Raw genomic sequence first — 19,382 nt, 5'->3', positions numbered from 1 at the left:
TATCAAGAAAATTGTAAAACATTCTGCTATTGTTTTCCAGGCATAGCAAGGATCAGAGATTTTTTTTTCTTTCCTTGTTTGGGTTTCACTTTAAAAAACCCTGTATATTACATGTCTCCATAATTCTCATTACCTGAATTTCTTTCATATACTGAGATTTTTAGATAATAATTGTAGTAAGTTAAACGAAGAGATGGGTAGTGGTTGTTCAAACACTTATAAGCAACACAAAAGACGTCTCTGTAGTGTGCCAGTCTCTGTATCTCTCTTGTGGCTCAGATTTATTCTTTACTCTGATCTTTTTATTCCCTCCAGCAGCAGTATCCAAACCTGCATAAATGCTGAATAGACCACCCATTTCCTCTTTGCCCATCCGTTTCTTCTTTCATGCATCCTTCTCTGTGCTTGAAGTTCCAGCTAGACTTGGGTGTTCATTCTGCAAATGTACATGTGCTCCATGAAAGCACCCCTTCATTTCAGGTTAAGCTACCCCATGAGCTTTTGTAGGATCAAGGTCACATTTTGTTCCAGCCTTCCTTTCCTCTGCTTAGCTTATCTCAACACCCAACAACTTAATATCAAATACTACTCAAAACATACCTAAAAACCCATTTGTTGTCCTCAAGTCTCAAACTCTTGCCCAACCAAGTCACATTCTAATTGTATTGTCTTCAAACTGTCAAATTCCACATCTTAGCTGGTTTTAGGTCTAAGCCTGAAATGAACTGTGAGAAGCTGCAATTTCCCTGGAGCCCAGCAAACCCCTCTAATGTTAGAGCTTTTGAAAGCATTTAGACTTATTTTATTTTTAGTTTGCCATGCATCATGTGTCTTGTATGGCAATATCTGAATAATCCCTTATAATCCCTTATCTGCTTCAATAATAGGTGAAAGTTGAAGAGATCAACGATCAAACGTTCATAATTAATTTTTTAGATAAAGATATTTGTTATTTCTATAAAAAGATGCTTATGATATTAATCCATTAACTTGACAGTGTCTTCACTCATGTATTATTTAGACATTCTGTTTGGTATTTACTTGCCAAATTACATTTAATCAATATTATTATGCTTACAAGGTTATTCTTTTTCTGTCTCAAGTTTTGGCATGGACTTAGATACACTTGCGTGTTGACTGGAATGTATCCTTTTCCAACAATCTTAGATATCAGCTCTTTTGAGGCCCACCCAAGCCCTCCCATTAGTACACACCTCAGCTGTGACTTCTTAAACTGTGAGTTAGACTGCCTTGTCATAACTTCTGGATACTGTGCACTGACCTGACTGCAGTATGACATTTTGATTTAGTCAATACTTTATCATTGTATGTGTGCGAGGAAGAACAAGTTGTAGTAAAAAGCATATATCAATATCTCTGCTACCTCCTGAACCATTTTCAAGTGGAAATCTTTAATCATGATTATCTTAAAATAGCAAAATGCATTCTCTCCCTGTAACACTTTACAGTCTGCAACAGTTTTATTCTGTCAGGATATGTATTAATTTTGCCTTTCAGCCACCAGCAAAATATCCACTAAAGTTATGTGAGTAAAAACAGTGGGGCTGACAGTGCTCTAGTTCACTCACAGTATCTTCCACATTCCAGAAAATTCTCATTTTTGTTTGCTTTCTTGTGATGAGCTTTCCAGCAATAAAATAGACTGTGCATTTTAGTTGTATTCCTTTTTATCTGCACTGCCAATTTCTATGCAAAGTCAATAAAATTAATTTTTCTATTTTATACGGCATACTAAATAAACATTGAAGAAAAATATAATGTTACAAAAACTGTTTATGGACTGGATCCATTAAACAGGAGGCACTGTGTCCATTTTACTATGCCTGCTCTCAGTGAGACTATGTCATTACTGTAAGTACTCATGTTCTTAGCTGTTTATTGCCCTCTATTTCTTCCAAAGACCACAATTAGAATATTTTTTGTATATTTATATTAAATCCATGTTGGTCTTTGGAAAAACTTGAAATTTCAACCAATAAAGTGTAGAATTAACCATATTTGCATTGTTCCTTGATGATTTTCAGTTGAGTATAATAAATTGGGGACCATGGCAGAAAAGCCATAGCCATATCTGATTATTTCGGGACTCTGCTGATGATTTCCTTTAGATGCTGGGGACATCCCAGAGTTGTCTGTGTCATTGTGCAAATTCTATTTTGATTGCATGCAGGGCTGAATACATTTCATGTAATTCTTCTGCTTTTACATTGGAACAGAATCCTTTCCAAAGTTCTCATAAGGCGTCAGTTAGCAGCTCCCACCAAAGTGTAATGGCTTAAGGACAATGGAAAATCTGGAGCTTGTAGGAAAAGCACCTTCAAGCTGAAAGACAAAGAAATTCACCACATAGAGAACAAAGAGAAGCCAGGTATGTATTACTAGTTCTCACGCAATCTAAGGGACTGGCCAGGGCTGGACTCCTATCTTACAAATGTAATAAAATCTAGATTTTGTCTCCCCTTACTTCCCTGCTTGACCTACCCACCATGTCCCTCACCAATGCTATGTTATCAGTGAAAAGAAGGGAAGCAAGAAAGAGCAATGAAGTTCAGAGCTGAGATGCTTTTCTTCTTGCTGGTACTGGTGAGTAAAGCTCCCACCAACAATTTTGTTAAGGACAGGGTGAAGATGCATGTGCAAAACAAAGAAAGAGCTGAAAAAAATGAAAAAGTGGCTGAAAAATGGCATTAAAAACATTTAAATTCTAGCAAAGGGAGGGCTTGTCTTATATTTTGATTCGAAGCACAGACACTGGCACAGCTCTTGAAAATACAACTTCTACAGAGCTTTCTGTGTGGAAGTGCAGGTTGTGGTTGGTTTTATGAACCTTACTCAAAACAGCTGTCCCACAGCACAGTCTGTGAACCCACATATTAACACACTAGAGCTGAAGAATGGATGGAGTAAGCATTTTTAGTAGAGAGGTGTCATTCTGAGTAATCTTTGAGAAATTGAGGCCAATGATATTTTATCTGGAGCATGCAGGGAAAGGCGGAATGGAAGCCACCATCTGCAGAGGGCTCTCCCACCACTAGTGTCTTCATTCCTGAAAAATCTTTAGAAATAATGGGAAAACTGAGGATATTATGGTACTTTTTTTTTTTTTTTTTTTTAGGGGGGGTGGAGGTTCAATTTCACAGTTTGTATGGGCAAATAAATACAACTTTTCCTTATTGTTCGCCAAATCCATGTATTTGTTTACCTTTGGTGCTCAAACCCAGAGTTAAAGTATTTAAACTAGGGAAGGCCCAAAGAATTCAAATTTTATGACGTGACCTCATGGCACGTCTCATTCCTAGTAAGAATGAGGGCATGCCTGAGAGCAGCGAGGGATCAAGAGGGGCACAAAATGAGAGAATTTGCACGATGGTGGGAAGTAATATAATGGTCTGGAGGGTGTTTGGCTGGAAGGCACTCACAACCAGCCTCACAAAAAGCTTTATTTGTGTCATGAAATTTGTGTTAAATTATTTCTGGAGGCATTTTAGTAGTTGAAGCGAACTTTATTACTCCCTTGTCAGGGAAACGCTTCCACGATCTCCTTGAACCCCACCATGGCAGAGGTCTGCTGTCCCCCGCCATTTTCTTTATGGTTCTCTGGGAGCTGCGCTCGGGAGGTCCGCGTCCGACCTTCAACAGGCAATGTGAAGAGACCATGCGAGCACATCACTGTACCTCTTCACGAAAATAAAGAAATAAAAGAAATAAAACAGAAAGAGCGAGCTAAGGTAAATTTAGAGAGGGCGGGACCGGCCGGGGCACGGCCCTCAGCGCTGGGGGGGAGGGGCGGGGGAACGTCCCCCCTCAGTCAGGGTGGGGCGGGGCTTCCCGTCCCATGGCCCCGCCCAGTCAGTGACAGGCCACGTCCACATAGCACATGGCACCGCCCACTCCACCCCTGCCGCCACGCGCAGGCGCGGTCAGGCCCGGGTCTCGCAGCGGCGGGCGGGGCACCGCTGAGCGTCGCCTCGCCGTCACCCGCCCCTCTTCCGACGCGTTGCCCGGAAGCGTCCGTGCGGGCGGCGCAGCCGATGCACAAAAGTTCCGGGACTCCTTTAGTTCCGGGGGGGGGTTCCTCCGTCCAGAGCCGCGGCCGCCGCCGCCTCGTCGGGTGCCGCCATGATCCCGATCCCGGTGGTGGTGTGCGTGCTGGGGGGCTGGTGCGCCATCTACCTGGCGGACACGATGCTCAAGGTGAGGGCTGCGGGCGCACAGCCGGGCGGGAGCCCCGGGCCTGGCTGAGAGGCCCCCCCCCCTTCCCCGGGGACCAGCGGCAGGAAGAAACCCTCCCGCGTTTAATTTATAAATGTGCTCTGCGGAGCTTGTGTCTTACGGCGTTTCTCTAAAATTTAGGTTAAAAGTAATGTGCGTTTCCTTTTGGGCGCTCTCAGTTTACTGGAAAAAAATATCAGCGCCCTATGGGGCTACCTTTCAACTAAATAAGTCTTAAGAGGGTATTGTCTGTCCTTCAAAGAATTAAATCCTAAAAGAGCATTATCGGCCTCATCTTTTTCCTCCATGTGGAGAAGGAAAGGTTTGAAACCAAAATATGCCCCTGATATTATATTTAGGAATGCATAAACCAAGATATGCCATCCGTGTGTCATTATAGCCAGGAATGCATGTGTGCGGTGCATGAGTTTCATTAATTTTTTTATTTTTTTTTTAACGCTTGATATCGATGTGAGATATGGATGGAGTTGCTTACTTTGTATTCAAAACAGGACTTGTGATAGTTAAATACAAGGAAAATACCAAACGAAACATTCAATCTGTAATTCCTTCGCTTTTTGAAATTTGCATTACAGTCCAGGAACTGCATCTGCTTCTGCTGAGTGTAAATAGGGCTTAGCATTATTTCAAAGTAACAAATGTTCATTTTGTCACTGGTGTAAAATACAGGAAAAAATGTTATAAGGAAAGCTAAGTTTTGGGTGGTGAGGAAACTTGAAAGATACGTAGCTCCCCCTGCTGCTAATTGTTATGGAGCAAACAGCTCAGCAAATGATGAAAGCTATTCTTGTCAAATATTAGCCTGTACATTTTAATGATGCAAATGACGACAACAACAACAACAATAATTTATCTGAAGATTTTTGAAATTTCATTATACCAAGTGAATATTACATATTATGTTGAATAAGAAAGGGGAATGGCTGGAATTTTCTAGCAGGCAGGAGAGTCCAGGAGTTAAATTTTAACTGTGATGTTTAACTAGAAGTTGACGAAGGTAATTAATCATCAGGAACAATGTGTAAGCTGTTGGGTTTCGGCAGATTTATTAGTAGATCTGATGTCAGTACATCTCAGTGGTAAGTTTCATTGTGAGTACCACAATCAAAATAGAATTCGGATTAAATAACCACATTTATATAATTAGGAAACTCATGTTTGTTTTATTGCTAGTACTCTTAATCTCCCACCACACTCATAACCCTAGATTGCTAACAACTGTAGCAAAAGGTAATCCCTGCTTAGATCGCCAATTATTTAAAATTTAAGTACACCAAAACGACACGCAGAGCATGAATGAAAAATATTAGAGTATTTTAATTTATTTTTAAAAATATTTTTGGCAACAAAAGTATGTGTGCTATAACTTGCAGTTGATGTTTATTCTGATAATTCGTTCAATGTTGAATGTCTCTTGCTCAGTTTTCTCTCATACTGTTTTTCTGATTTCCAACGTTTTTGGCTGGGAGTCTCAACCCTTTCAAACTCTTTGGTGTGAAAGGAGGAGCTGTGTATATAAATGTCTTTTTGCACAAATAAATTAACATAATATTACTTGAATTATAAAATGTATTTGCATTAGCAAATCAGCAAGGAATCAATGTGGGACTTGGAAATGTAAGCCCCTCTTGTTGCTCTTTACTGAAGCACCGATACAAAAGTTTCCCAGTGAAGCTTGGGTCTTAAAAAAGGGAATCACGTAGGCAGACCCCTGAATTCCTGCTCCCCAGCATGCTAAATCATCCCATTTCATTCTGCCTGAAGGATCAGGGATGTGAAAAGGGTGGAAGGTTGTCCCTCCTTCTGCTATCAGAAATAAAAGATGCGTTAGGCGCATTCAGTCAAGGTTAGCCTTCAGCTTTTAAGGTCAGGAAGCTGAAATGGTTCGGGGCTCTTGAACAGACTTTGTCAGCGCGAAAGAATGTTAAGGGCTCCTGCTTGCTGGCAGACAGTTATGGAGCTCCCAGCGTATTCAGCAGACATTCATTATTTTGAAAGCTTGCATAAATAAAAAGGGTATTGCTTTTATAGTAAAATTAATATAACAAAGATCACTTAGAGCTCAAGCTAAAGAAGCAGAGCCAAAGTCCGTGGAGGGAGCTTGAAATGAGACATAAGGTACCAACATACTTCATACCAGGGAGTGAGGGTGCACATGGCAGTGGGGTGATCCTATTGGGCTCAGGGCAGGAGGACCAGAAGTAGAGCTTTTTAATGCATTTTGCAAAGGAATGCAGTCATTTACTTCTTTGTATTAAAGGGATGCCATCATTTAGTGATTATGAACACCACTTACTCAACTTTTTTTGGGAAAAATCCCAAAGGAATATTATTTTTGGTGTCTTTTGGCCAAAGTATTGGTCAGTAATCTTGTATTTCTCATTAAGAACAGCGTATTTGTTTATGCCTTGCTGGTACAGTGGAGCTGTGGTGTGGTTGCAATGAATTGATGGGATGCTTTGGTGGAATTTCTAGGGGAGAAGTTTCTAGGTTGATTTCGTATGTGATAAAGAGAACAGCTATTTTTGAAGTGCCAAATTTCTGTTTCCAGTTCTAACATTTGTGAGTTTTTTTTGTTGTTGTTCGTTGGTTAGTTGTTGGTTTTGGGGATCCTGTGTGAATAGGATATGTTTGTTTCCTTAAGTCCCAAAAGACGGATGTACTTAATGTTGTGCATATTTTTGCTCTTAATTATTCAAGATTATGCGAAGAGGCATTTTCTTTGTTTCTCTGGCTTACGTATGATTTGTAAAAATGTAGTATTCTTTGTGGTCTCTTCTGTTAAAGCTAGGCTAGCAAATGCTGATATGGTTGTGGACAACGTAGTGATGTTGTAGGCAAAGACCAGCGCTGACTAGTGGATGCGTTATGATGAAAACTTTTATGGTGGTCCTCAGCTGACTGAACAAAAATCTAGTGAAATCAGTAAATTGAAGAAGGAATTTATGCATAAACTTATGGGTAGGAAGGATAAAATGGTGTAATAGGTAATAAATGAATGATGAGCAAGTGGCTCTGGCATAATGGAAGGCTTTTTTAGTGCTCAAATTTTAATTAATTCAACAAAATGAGAAAAGCTATGGCTGTGCAAGATGAGCTGCTTATTCCCCACCGTTGCTGTGGAAGGAAAGGAGGAACGCAAGGAACTTGGCGAGTTCTAAATTTGTTTCACCAACAGCCAGGAACTTGTGAAGTTCCTTCTGGGGGGGCAGAAGGGAGCCCCTTGTGAACTGCGCATTCCTGATGTCTTCAGTAGGTGCTGCTGCTCATAGGGAAATTCGGGAACGATGCTGTAGTTCAGACAGCTCTGAAGACTTGTCTGGATTATGTCAGACACACTCCTGCCCTGGGAACGGCCCAGAGTCAGAAGGCTCACAGCTCTGGTACGCTTTTCCTCAGCTGTGAATTCCTCCTTCATCTCTAAGGAAAGCTGTCCTTCAGCGGGCTTTCTGATGCTAGCTTCCATGAATTAGGCTGAGTAAAGACTATTGAGAAGACCACCACCACATACTATAAAATAACAGTTGCAAAACTACTTCTTTCGGCCTATAATATTGGATACTGCTGCAGTAAACTATTAATTATATAGTCCATAGGTCACATTCATTGTAAAGGCAAGTTCTAAAGAGAAATCTTTGGAATTAGCAGGAAGGAGTTCCAACAGTATCTTGAAATGCTGGAAAGTGATCATAGTGAATGAAATTGTTGCAATATATGTTGGTAATTTTAAAGTCTATTTGGCTTTTTGATAGTGTGATCAAATATTTCAGATGCTCTTAGTCATTGAAATAGTAGATTCATTAGTCATTGAAAAGTAGACCTTGTTTTTACTCTTGCTAAATAATACCCACATTTCTGATCCACATCTCACCAATGTTAGAAATAAGCTGGTGCCAAAAGAAAGCCAACAGATTGTGTTTTTCTTTGTTGTAGTTTTAACTTTTAGCTTTTACATTTACTAAAATGTAATTGCATATAGAAAAATACCATCAGCAGTTCATTCTTTAGCCTTCTGACCAGGCAGGTGAAAATTACGGAAAGTGATTTAACACTAGGAAAGATGATACGAGATTGTAATTGCCAAATTACACTGGATGGCTGATCTCTCTTCCAATCCTAAACTTGTGATTTGCATCATAACAGTGGTGTAGCCTTTTTGTAATACAGGTCACGCCTATATATCAAAATATAAATAATGCACAGGACATGTACTTGAAGTTACACGTCTGTCTTTATATAAGTGGATCTGATTTGCTGCTTGGCCACATGATACAGAATCTTCCTGAAAGTTTTGGGTTAAACTAACTTTCCATTGTTTTGCAGTCATCCAGCTCTTTGAAGGCATCTTATGAAGACTGGTTGCTGACATATGGCTTGAGCATCTCTCCTTTTCACATGCGATGGCAAACAGCTCTCTTCAACCGCCAGTTCTACAACTGGGGGAGATGGAAACCCAGATTTCTCTATTTATGGTATAAATTCATGATTTTTCTTTTCCCTCAAATACAGAGGCAGCAACTATCACCACATCTGTGCTTTTCATCCTTAAAAGTGGAATGCCTAGTTGTGGTTATTTCTATAGGCTAAGGATAAAACCAACCAAACAGGGTTGCTATAAAGGTATTGTGCCAGCCCTCTGCTAAAAAATATACAGCTAAATTACATATGGGGATGCTGTAAAACAAGACATCTATAAACTGTATTTTTACCTATGGTTTGAGCTACTCATAGCTCTTAAGTATAAAGATATTACATATAATACTCTACAGAGGTAGATCTGAAAGCAGCTTCTCGTATCCCAAATCTGCCCATTACTGTACACTGAGCTCTCCCCTGATCACTAGAGTTTACAAATTATTCAGAGACAGTTGTGCCCCTGCTGCCAGTCGTTTCCCAGACATTCAGCAACTGTACCTACTCAGAAGGACATTGCTCTAGTTCTGTCTTTTACCTACCTGCACCTTTCCTTGCGAAGATTGCACAGACTGCTGGTAATGGGTAAATAAGGTGGGTGGTTAATATGGATGCTTTTGGACTGGTTTAGAAAATTATTGGTGAATTGCCTCCCTAGTGTTGTTTTATATCCACTCTGAAAATAACAATGAGTAAGGCATGAATTTCTTTTCATTTCCTGTATTGCTACCATTAGTGAGATAATTGTGAAAGAGAAGTCTGCTTCATGTTGGTTTCTCTGGTATCTAATGGTTTTACTTTGGTTTTAAGTAGTTCTGTATCAATCACAAATTTTTGATGTGTGTAATTTATTACAGTATAATGTTTCCATCGGTCTCTTTAATTAGCATTACAAGTGCATATTGCTTAAAATAAAATTGCTAATTTCCAGTGAGCCTTATTAAGGATGGTAAGAGAACAATTATGTGATCATGAGAGGAAGAAGGACTGGTAGTGAATTGAAATGTTGCAGCTAGAAAATAGACTTTATCACATCCTTCAACTATTGAATAGTGTAAAATAATAATAATAATGGTGAATAAAAGTTTACCATTAGGTGGACTAAAGTAAATTGAAATGATTTTTCACACTGATTTTAGTGAAATATGAATGGGTGAGAAGAAGAATGTGTTTTAAGTAATTGATTTTAATCTGGTCTTGCATTTGTACCTTTTAATTTTTCTTCTTTAAAGAAGTTTGATTCTCATTTATTGTTCTTTAGCACTTTTTATTGCTGGTGAGGAAGATGCCAAATTTATTGAAAAAGCTTATATAAATATGTATGCCACCCCATCACTTGATCCAGATTTCTAAATATGTGATGGTGTGGTGCAACATGGTAAATTATACATTGTAAAGTTATGTTTTTATTCATAGCTAATGGCAAGTTACTTGTGTTGGGTAACTGAATAAAAAATAGAACGCACAAGGACTGCATAAAAATATTTGAAGATGAATCGGGATGTGATTTGGATATCAAACACTTACTAAATAAGGAAAATATTATATATTATTAAATATGTTACTAGTATATGTTATTAGTTTCCTTTAGCTAATATTTACTTACTTTCTTGTTGATGCATGAATAGTAGTAGCCCCGGGTAGGTTTTGCCCTGTGAGGTTTGTGTACTAAGTTAAATACCCAGAGAATATGCATGAGCTTCCTGTGCCTATGTATTACTAAACTGTTTGCCTGTCTTTGCAGGTTCAGCATGGGAATGGTGTTTGGTATAGTTGCCATGTTTGGCTCTGTTATTCTTCTTGGAAAGACACTGATGCAGACGCTGACACAGATGCTAACTGAGGCACCAAAAGCCCAGAATGATCGTATGCTGCAAGTTGTGGTAAGTGTTCTCTCCTCAGGTCTTCATTTGAAGGCTGTGAGCTGATACTAACCAACTTCTTAATGGGATATATGATACTTAAATCCTCCCGTGCAAGGATAACCTAACTGCTAATATTTGTTTAAATAAAAAATTGCTGGTTTGTTACCAGCCTTACAAATGAAGGGTTGAGGTAGTAAAAGAGGGGAAGACGAATGCAAATATGTGAAAGAATAAATAAGAATAAATATTCTCAGAAGTGAGAACTGGTCAGCAATTTTGAAAAGCCTTAAATTATCATAGTACTAAGAATACAAAACAGCAATAAGAATTTACCTTCTCTGGGCCATGTGATGCCATGCAGACAATGATGGCCTTGAAGCCTGCAAAACAAGTCCATAATCCGCAGGAAGAGAAGAGTTCTCCTTCATTTATTACAATACAAAACATCAGTTGAAAAGGAGAGAAATGTAAAGAGCTTTGTGTGATTGTGGAAACAAAGATTCATTAGTGAGGAGATTGTATATATTTGGATTGTTCAAAGACCTTTGCATAATTTACGCTGTGAAATTGAGTGTTCTGTTTCTGACAGTATCTAGTCAAAGGCCTAATAATTTATTTGATTGTTTCATGGATTTCTGATGCTGGACAATACTGTGTTGTTTTAGGAAGAAATGTAGTTTATAGAATGTGAGAGATTGCAAATATTGTCTTTATGTCTTACGTCAAAATACATAAAGCTGTATTGGAAGAAGTATCATTACCCTTACAACAGGTTTAACCTGGAAAGGTTCCTAGCTAACCTTATTTCACCAAGAATGCTCTCTGGCCAGAATGTGTGGTCATTTTCCAGGAAAGCAAAAAGTCCTATAAGATTGCTCTGCCTTATACTGCATGGCTTAGAGCAGTGGTACCCAACCATTTTGCACTGTTGTACTACTCAGCTAGTCTAGCAAACAGAAGTTGGGAATTGTGTGCTGCTTTGACAGACCTTCCCATAAGTGCTAAATTGACCGTATGCCACTAGACTTAAATAAATCGCATGAGAGTGGGCAGCCTGATCGTTAGCATGCGTTATAAACTCAGTGCATTTGGGATGGTTTGGATTTGTTTCACACATGTAGGGTGAATGCAGCAAATGCAGTATGTGTTGGCAAAAGCGGTAACCTGGGAGAGAACTGCTGGTACTGCCACTGTTAGTCACCTGGTCTACAACCTGCTCCTGAATTACCTCCAGAAGCAAGCAGGAGTGAGTGGGAAGTCTTGGTGTTATGCTGTGTGTCTAGTAGAGCACAAATTGAACATGGGACTGAAAATTTCTTACCTGCCAACAGGGTCCATTTTAAGCATGTGTGTCTATTGCATTCCAGAATAAGAAATAGCTCTCTTATATTTTCATTTTTTGAGATCACTACATGAATCCATCCACTTTGTGACACCAAAGTAGTCATTTGCAATACTCTGCTCTTCTGCGAAAGTGACATAAGTAAAAGGTGAGCAAAGTCAAGATGAGCTTTAGCAAGTAATCTGGTGTGAACTGTAACTATGAAAGCAGAAATGTAGCACAATATTAACAATTTCAATGTGGAATGGATTCTGCGATGACTGCTCATTGGCAGTACCACTGCACTCAAACCAAGGACAGATCAGTACTGAAAGAGATGGATTGTATACAGATAATGTAGTGTCGTGTATGGAGATAAGGTTACTTCTCCTAAGCTGTGAGAACCTGTGTGGTTCTCTTTCTTTTGTTTCATTTCTCAACGGTCACAGTCCTGTAATTCTGCATTCAAAGAGTTTGAGTATTCTGTTGACACTAAGAGTGACCCAGACGTGGTTGCAAAGAAGTGAAGAACAAGTGAGGAGGACCTTCTCATCATTTAAATTAGTCATCAATATGTTTCATAATTAATTGACTGCCTTGGAGGAGAGAGAGCATTTTTTTTGTTTTGTTTTTTGTTTTTAATTGTTAACTGTGCTTTAGCCTTTGGCATGAATCTGCTTAGCCTTTATTCTTCATCTTTGGAGAAAGGGAGTTATGCTTATGTTTCATTGATTTAGATTTTTGCACCCATCCTCTTTTTTTTTTTCAGCCATATACTTTATTCAGAATACCCATCTGCAGATAACTGAGTTGTTTTTCTTTAGCTTCCTCCTCTTGTGTTGGTTGCCTGTTAGTAAAAGTGGGGAAGAAGCAGATCGGTTATTTGGAAAGGACCTTTTTTTACTAAAGGCATTTCCAGAAGACCATGAAATATGAGGTGACAACGCTTGTTAACAAAATACTGCGTGAATTCTTCATGAGAGTTAGCTTCCTCTTTAGGTGTGTCATAAGCTAGCTTCTTTGACATGATACGTGAAAGCACTCGGTGTTTTCTAATGTGATACAGTCACGGTGGTATTGCAATAGGAACTTTTGCTATAGCTGTCTGTCCTCCCATGCTCCTGGAGCAAAGAGCCACTGAGAATGCCAGTTAACTGATCTATTATTAATGCCGCCAGCTAATGCTTTAATGCCAGCAATGGAAGCCTCACGAGTGAAGAGCAGCTGTCTTCATACAGGGAGGTACAATCATTGTGCCAGTTAAGATAAGTATATTGGTCACCATCACACTCTGAACAGAATTTGTGAAATGATTCAGTGTAACACTAGTGAAAACAGTCCTCCAAAGGATTTCTTTTAGTTAAATTGTCTCATCAAGCTGTCTCAGGGTTCCTCATGATAGCTGAATGCACATAACTGAGCAACAGGCGGGACTGAATGAAGGTAGGGTTGAATAGGGTCTGCTCAGTTGGATCTGATGCCCAGAGAACAGCAGCCAGGAGCTGCAGCCTTTTGTGTCACACAAGGTCATTTTCAGACAGTCTTACAGGCAGGTCAGAAATGTTTGCCCATCGCATCTCTTTTCTGACACTGTATCACACAATTCATGCCATGTGCCTAGCAGCTGTTAGCACTGGGGTGCTCCCTGCCTGGAGCGTGGGGAGCAGCAGGGACAACTGTCCCTGAGTCAGCAGCAGGTCTTCCTACTGCAGCCCCAGCAGCTGAGAGGAGGTGGGAATTGAGCAGTCCTCCTCCCTGTCCCATGGAAAGAGGGCAGGCTTCCTCCTTCTGACTTGTGACTGACTGCTTTGGAGCCTGGCTGGAAGGAGCTGTTGTCTCATAACTAGTGCAGAGAAGAGCTGGGGAGCGGTGGGAATCCACAGCAACAGGAAGACTGGGGGGGCTGTGTGTTATGTCCTACATCAGTTAAAATAGTATCTCCATTGCAAGTGCTTTTTTTAATCTTAATCTGCTATATGCAGACTGCCAAAGCTTGAACAATAGACAGAAGTTACTCTTTTTTTGATCTTTTCAATTTGGGGTGGTGTCATGTTTTATAGAAAGAGAGAAGGGAGACTGACAATTCCAGTTTTAAATGTATTACAGTTTTGTTTTGTTTTTTTTTAAGGGTGGATCTCAATAACCACATGACTATCTACAGGGTATTGTAAACTACTGCTCACAGTGCCAAGCCTGTCTCATTTTAGTTGAAGTCTGTGTATGTTTTTATAAACTTCTGGAGCTTAATATAGAGTAGGGCACACTCTGTCATGGTTGTGGGGACTGAGTAGGGGAGGGAAAAGGCTTTTCACCTGCAGAGCTTTTCAACCTTCAGCAAAAGAATATATATTCAGTGTATTTTAAACTATGTTGAATAAACAGAGAGAAGAGGTACAAACCAGTAGTGCTGTGTGTGTGGCTCCTGTTGTGTTGGTGGGCTGAGAAAGCTGAGTGAGAGCAGCAAGGTTAGAGGCAGGATGATTTGTCTTTGTACCTCTTGGTTTCCTAGTGTGTTTTGTTTTGTTGTCATGCCCACATGAACAGGTGCCTGGTGTAAATTTGCCTGTCAGCCAGCTGACCTATTTCTTCTCTGCAATCCTCATCAGTGGTGTGATACATGAAGTCGGCCATGGGGTGGCAGCTATTCGGTAATACAAACTACTTTTCTCTTACTATGTGCCAAGAAAGACTAATATTCCAATTACAGGTGAACGTTGTTAGCATTTCTTCAGTTTATCTAGGGAGTCTGTTTATTCCGTATTTCATAGCTTCCTTAGATTTTAAGTCTGGAAGGATGTACAGGAAAGGACAGAGTTTTAATACAGTGCCTATTCTACTGATCATGAGACAGGACTTCTGCTTTGTAAATATACCATGCTGCATCAGGTTTAAAGTAATTCTGCTCATAATTGATCTTGTTTTTCATACAGTAATTTCATTTCTGCAGCTGTGGCATTTGAAGAGGACCTGCATGCTATTGTAGAATGGAACTTTAAAATAGATTTTAAATTAGTTTTTTTAAACGCAGCTCATGAAGTAGCATCTGAACAGCAGTAACTCAGTCAAATGTGATTTGCCCTTATTAATCTCAGAAATGTGTTAATTTTGATCATGGTTGAAATTTTTAATGTCACTATTAACTGTGATGGTTACTTCACAAAGACGTTATTTGATGATTAGTCAATTACTGTTAAACGACACTCCAGCATAAGAGGGTTAAGTGGTGGTTACCAGAACTGATATTCAGGTGTCCTCCACATTTCCTAGGGACATCATAGGCATTATTTGTCCCATGGGCACGAAGCCCTAAGCTGTTTCACTGATTTTCTTGAGAATAAGAAGTCATGACTGCATTTGAACCTGTTACAGCCTGTTTTATAGCAATGAAAGTTCTCAGTCAAAGGAGTGATGTGGGACCCTGTGTGTTTCATATACTCTGTTTGTCTTTAAGCTTGGTTTCTGTAATATCCAGTGGGTGTTTTTTTTTTTTTATGGAGGATGAAGCTCTTTGCTCTTGCTCATCCCATGACAGGAAGAGACAAGAAAATTTCCTTTCTCTTACAGTGCCTTCATGTGCTGCTGGCTAACTGCAGAGAATCCAGGAGTAACTATGGAGCTGTTTTTAACCAGAATTAATAATTCTTATACCTTAGTGGTATGATACTTTCACTCAAGATCTGGGGCAGTGGCTCTGAATATTCAGCTTTGGGTTATGTTTTTGTTAAAAATCGATTCCCATCTATTTCAAGGAGAAAAAATTGGATTGTCCATTGTAAAATTACTGTCAATCAAAATTTGGGAGATTATTTTTTTTTCCATTTACAGCAACTTGCTGCTGCTGTTTTCTCCTTGTCATTTTGTTGTGTTGTGTTTTTATGTTTTTGTTTTTCTCCTAGTACAGATTGGGTCTATAGTGCTGTTAAGGTCCATCCTCAGGCTTTACTAAATAGCTGTGCTATGGGAGAATTGTATGATTATTGTATATAATAATAATATTTTCTGGTACATCATTTTGACTCCCTACATACTTTCACCAGCTTCAGTTCAAGGTAGTATTGGCTACAAAAGCATAAAATACTCGAGCCTTAGCTTAGTCAAGGCTTATATCAAAAAAACCTTTTTCTCCTTCCCTTTATGCCTTCTACCCAAGTCGTGAAATCTGGCATGGGCAGGAGATTACCCTTGCTATTCTGTAGTAAGGGCAGTTTTTATGAGTTACCTGCAGAGAATTCATGTATTACTTTGTTCTGATTTGTTTTGTGTAATTTTATGTCTTCTCCTAATTTTATGTCTCCTTTTATTATATATGTGCTTCATTCTTGCAGCTGGGATTGTATGAAAAGTGACTAAATATAATGCTTTGCCCAGTGTACTGTCACAGAAAAGATATGAGATTAGCTGATTTATTTGCAATAAATGTCTTGAAACGTGATTGTCATGCCTTTACAAGTCCCTTCTGAAATATCTAGCTTCGTAAAGTCTTCACGTAGATATTCCAAAAAGTGCCCTTTAAAAGCAATTGTGAAAACTCTGAAACTGTTATCTATATGACAGTGTCAGCTACTAATATATTTAAATAGCATTTGTCCTTTTACCCTACTGACTTTCAGATGACATTTCCCTCATTTTTGTAAGTTTACAATTTACTATGAATTTCACTTAGGACAAAGAGAGAAATGATAAATTCCAGAAATCTCTAAGTATTCCTGTTAAAGGAAAGGCATTGCTTTTCCAGATCATTTTTCACAGATTATTTCGAAATTTCAATAATAAAGGTTGCCATTTTTTACCTAATAGACTCCCCCAATGTTAAAATATATGCTACAATGTATATTACTTAAAAGCAGATTTTTTTTTAATATTTCATGTGTTATTGCCAGAAGGCAGAAAAGAAGTTGAACTCTAGCATTTGTTTTTTACCAGCCTCATAAATGCATGTTATTTAGAAGTGGCAATTAACGCAGAAAATATCCTCTAGTTTATCTTTCCATCCTTCATGTTATGAGGAATAAGTTAATTTGATAATTGTAATTTTAATTATTCTCATAGTCAAAAATGTGTGCTATGCAAAATCTCCCAGTTTTTCATTTGTTGTGTGCAATAACTGCTCTTCATTTTTCTTTTCTTTTTCATTTTTTTCTTTCTTTCTTTTTTTTTTTTTTTTTAAAGAGAACAAGTACGATTTAACGGATTTGGGATTTTTATCTTCATTGTCTATCCTGGAGCATTTGTTGACCTCTTCACAACCCACTTGCAGCTGATATCACCAGTCCAGCAATTAAGGATATTTTGTGCAGGTAATAGTTTGTGCTCTTATTAAATCTCTCCTTAGCACAGTTACTTATTCTACAGGTATCATTTATAAATCCTTGATAGAGGATTGAAGGTTTAAAATGAAGAAGCATAAAAGCTTCTCTTCACCTAAAGGTGATCCTTCTGCTCTGAACATGAATTGTGATGTCAGAAAATCCTTTTGATCATTGTCCGTATTGTGCTGTCTTCTGGGGGAGATAAAGCTGTTTCCAGGAACATAAATTAGTACGAATTTCCTGACTTGAGAAATGTTTTGTCCTAAATCAGACTCAGAATAGTTGTTCATATGGTTGGGGAAAAATGTGGTTTCTGACCACGTTTTCCCACTATTATAAGCTCTCATATCAGCTGAGGTGCAGAAGTTCCTTTAACTTTCTTTGCATATCATACGGCTTAAATAGCGAAACATCGGAGCACAAAAATAAATAAATAAATACTCAACCAGAAGATTGGTGGTGTGAGAACATGACTTGCTGTCACAGGTGAATACCCTTGAGCGACCACTACCATCTTCTGCAATAGGAGCAACCTATTATGTGATTTTCAACAATAGCTTGAGTGATTGTCAAAAAAGTCTGAGTTACGTTGTTATATAGGTGACTGTATTTTGGCGATGCTATCAGAACGAAATAAAAGATAAAACACAAACATCCAAAGAGAATTGCAGCTTATAGCTCCAAATAAACTTCCAAGTGATTTTGATTTAATGCTTTTTGTACTAAAAATTCCTTGGCTATTGGGAAGCAGAGCTCAATTGCTGTGCAAAGCTAGGCTGAGACTGTTATGCTTCCTCAATTGCTTATATTATTGACTTCTAGAGAAAAAGGGGCTTCCCAACCTATTGAAATAAAGACAGAAAAAATAACATTTTTGTTTAGTTCTTGATACTGACGATTTTCTGTTGCAAGGGGCAGTAGAAAGCAGCCAGCCTGCAGTACTGTGTACGTGGTAACACTGTTTATTGAATATTATAACTATATGAAATTATAAAGAGTATTTTAGACTGGGCATACAGAAGCATTTAGCAAAGCTTATTTTCAGGTTTTCATAGATCAGGTAAATGAAGATAAATGCTAGGTAAGTAAAGGTATCTATATTCCAAATACCGTAATGTACCAAAATCATTTGATGCAATAGGCTAACTTTTATGAAGCCCTTTTTCTCAAATTAGTCAATTTCCATTTTCAGCTAGTGTGAACAAAACCAAAAGAGAAGACATAATTTTCAAAATGAGTTGTTCACTTACATTCCTGGGAAATGATCTAGAAAAATGAGTTTATAAGCTGCAATAGAAAAGAATTGCTTTCATGGCTCTGATGACAAGTAAACACCTATAATAATTTTTGGGAAACCTGATAGAGGGAATGCAAGGTAGGAACAAGCACTTTGCAAGGCTGTTTAGCGTTAATGGCTTGTGATCAATTTGGTATAACAAATACATGCAGTTTTTACAGCTAGTGCTATGTGTAGTTTAGTACGAGGATGTTTGAGGTCAATAAAATGTGATATTTGGTAAACTGTACTCATTTATTTTTTGTCAGAGCAGTTGAATGAACCTATTACCAGATCTTCAGTGTTCTGAAGATTTGAATTTACAGGGCAAGTTTTTAGATTTTTGTACTGTAGCTACAAGAAAGAACTAAAAGAACTAGAGTAGAGAACCACACTGAATATTCCTTTTATAGTCCACCTGTACTCTGGAGTTTAAACAGTATATTTGTTGTACAGCAGATGGCATCATGAGTTCAAGAATAGCGAATGAGACTTGTGATGTTTTTAGCCTTCACTGCATGCCTAATAATTAAAACGTGCTCCTGTGCAGTCCTTGCTTATAATTAGTTCAAATATATGTGTTATTTTTGAGATTATTTTTCAGATAATATTTTTCAAAATGTTTTGTCTTTAACAGAAAAAAGAGCTAAAGATTTTCGAAGCATGATTTTAAGGTGTTTTAAGGGCTGTGTGAAGTGTGCCTTTTTGAATATAAAGAATTAAATTTCCAAGGATGAGGCTGTTCTAGCAAAATGAAATTGATGGTATACTCATCAGTGTGCCTCAATAGGTATTCTCATTTCAACGCTGTTTATTTTTCTAGGGATCGCCTGGGATGAATTTGAAGCCTTTCTATTTTAGACTTTTCTGCTGTATTCCACACAGCAAATTGTGTAGATTATTGTATTAAGGCCCATGTTTTCCTAGCTATTGGAAAGCATTTT

The 19,382-nt window shown here is 38.5% G+C and overlaps 1 protein-coding gene and 1 long non-coding RNA gene across 3 annotated transcripts in view; one reads left to right on the top strand and one right to left on the bottom strand.

The window, feature by feature from the left end:
* The first annotated feature begins 3,967 nt into the window (after positions 1–3,967).
* MBTPS2 (membrane bound transcription factor peptidase, site 2) overlaps positions 3,968–19,382 on the top strand; it is a 36,121-nt gene continuing 20,706 nt past the window's right edge. Inside the window, exons 1-5 of one of the 2 annotated variants that reach the window (XR_007157545.2) lie at positions 3,968–4,215; positions 8,578–8,726; positions 10,412–10,550; positions 14,398–14,501; positions 17,023–17,150. Coding sequence is in view for 1 of the 2 variants with exons in the window: in XM_013183964.3 (XP_013039418.1) it covers positions 4,141–4,215; positions 8,578–8,726; positions 10,412–10,550; positions 14,398–14,501; positions 17,023–17,150 (595 nt within the window). In the remaining variant the exon portion in view is untranslated. The remainder of the gene's footprint in view (positions 4,216–8,577; positions 8,727–10,411; positions 10,551–14,397; positions 14,502–17,022; positions 17,151–19,382) is intronic. The other variant, XM_013183964.3, reaches the window with a different exon arrangement.
* On the bottom strand, positions 12,592–14,399 carry LOC125179764 (uncharacterized). The gene is made up of 2 exons (XR_007157546.2): positions 14,253–14,399; positions 12,592–12,700 (listed from the first exon to the last, which is right to left on the bottom strand). It is a non-coding gene; the product is annotated as an uncharacterized lncRNA (long non-coding RNA).

Source organism: Anser cygnoides, chromosome 1 (genome assembly GCF_040182565.1).
Source record: "Anser cygnoides isolate HZ-2024a breed goose chromosome 1, Taihu_goose_T2T_genome, whole genome shotgun sequence".
NCBI lineage: Eukaryota > Metazoa > Chordata > Aves > Anseriformes > Anatidae > Anser > Anser cygnoides.
This window is presented reverse-complemented; position numbering and strand designations above follow the sequence as displayed.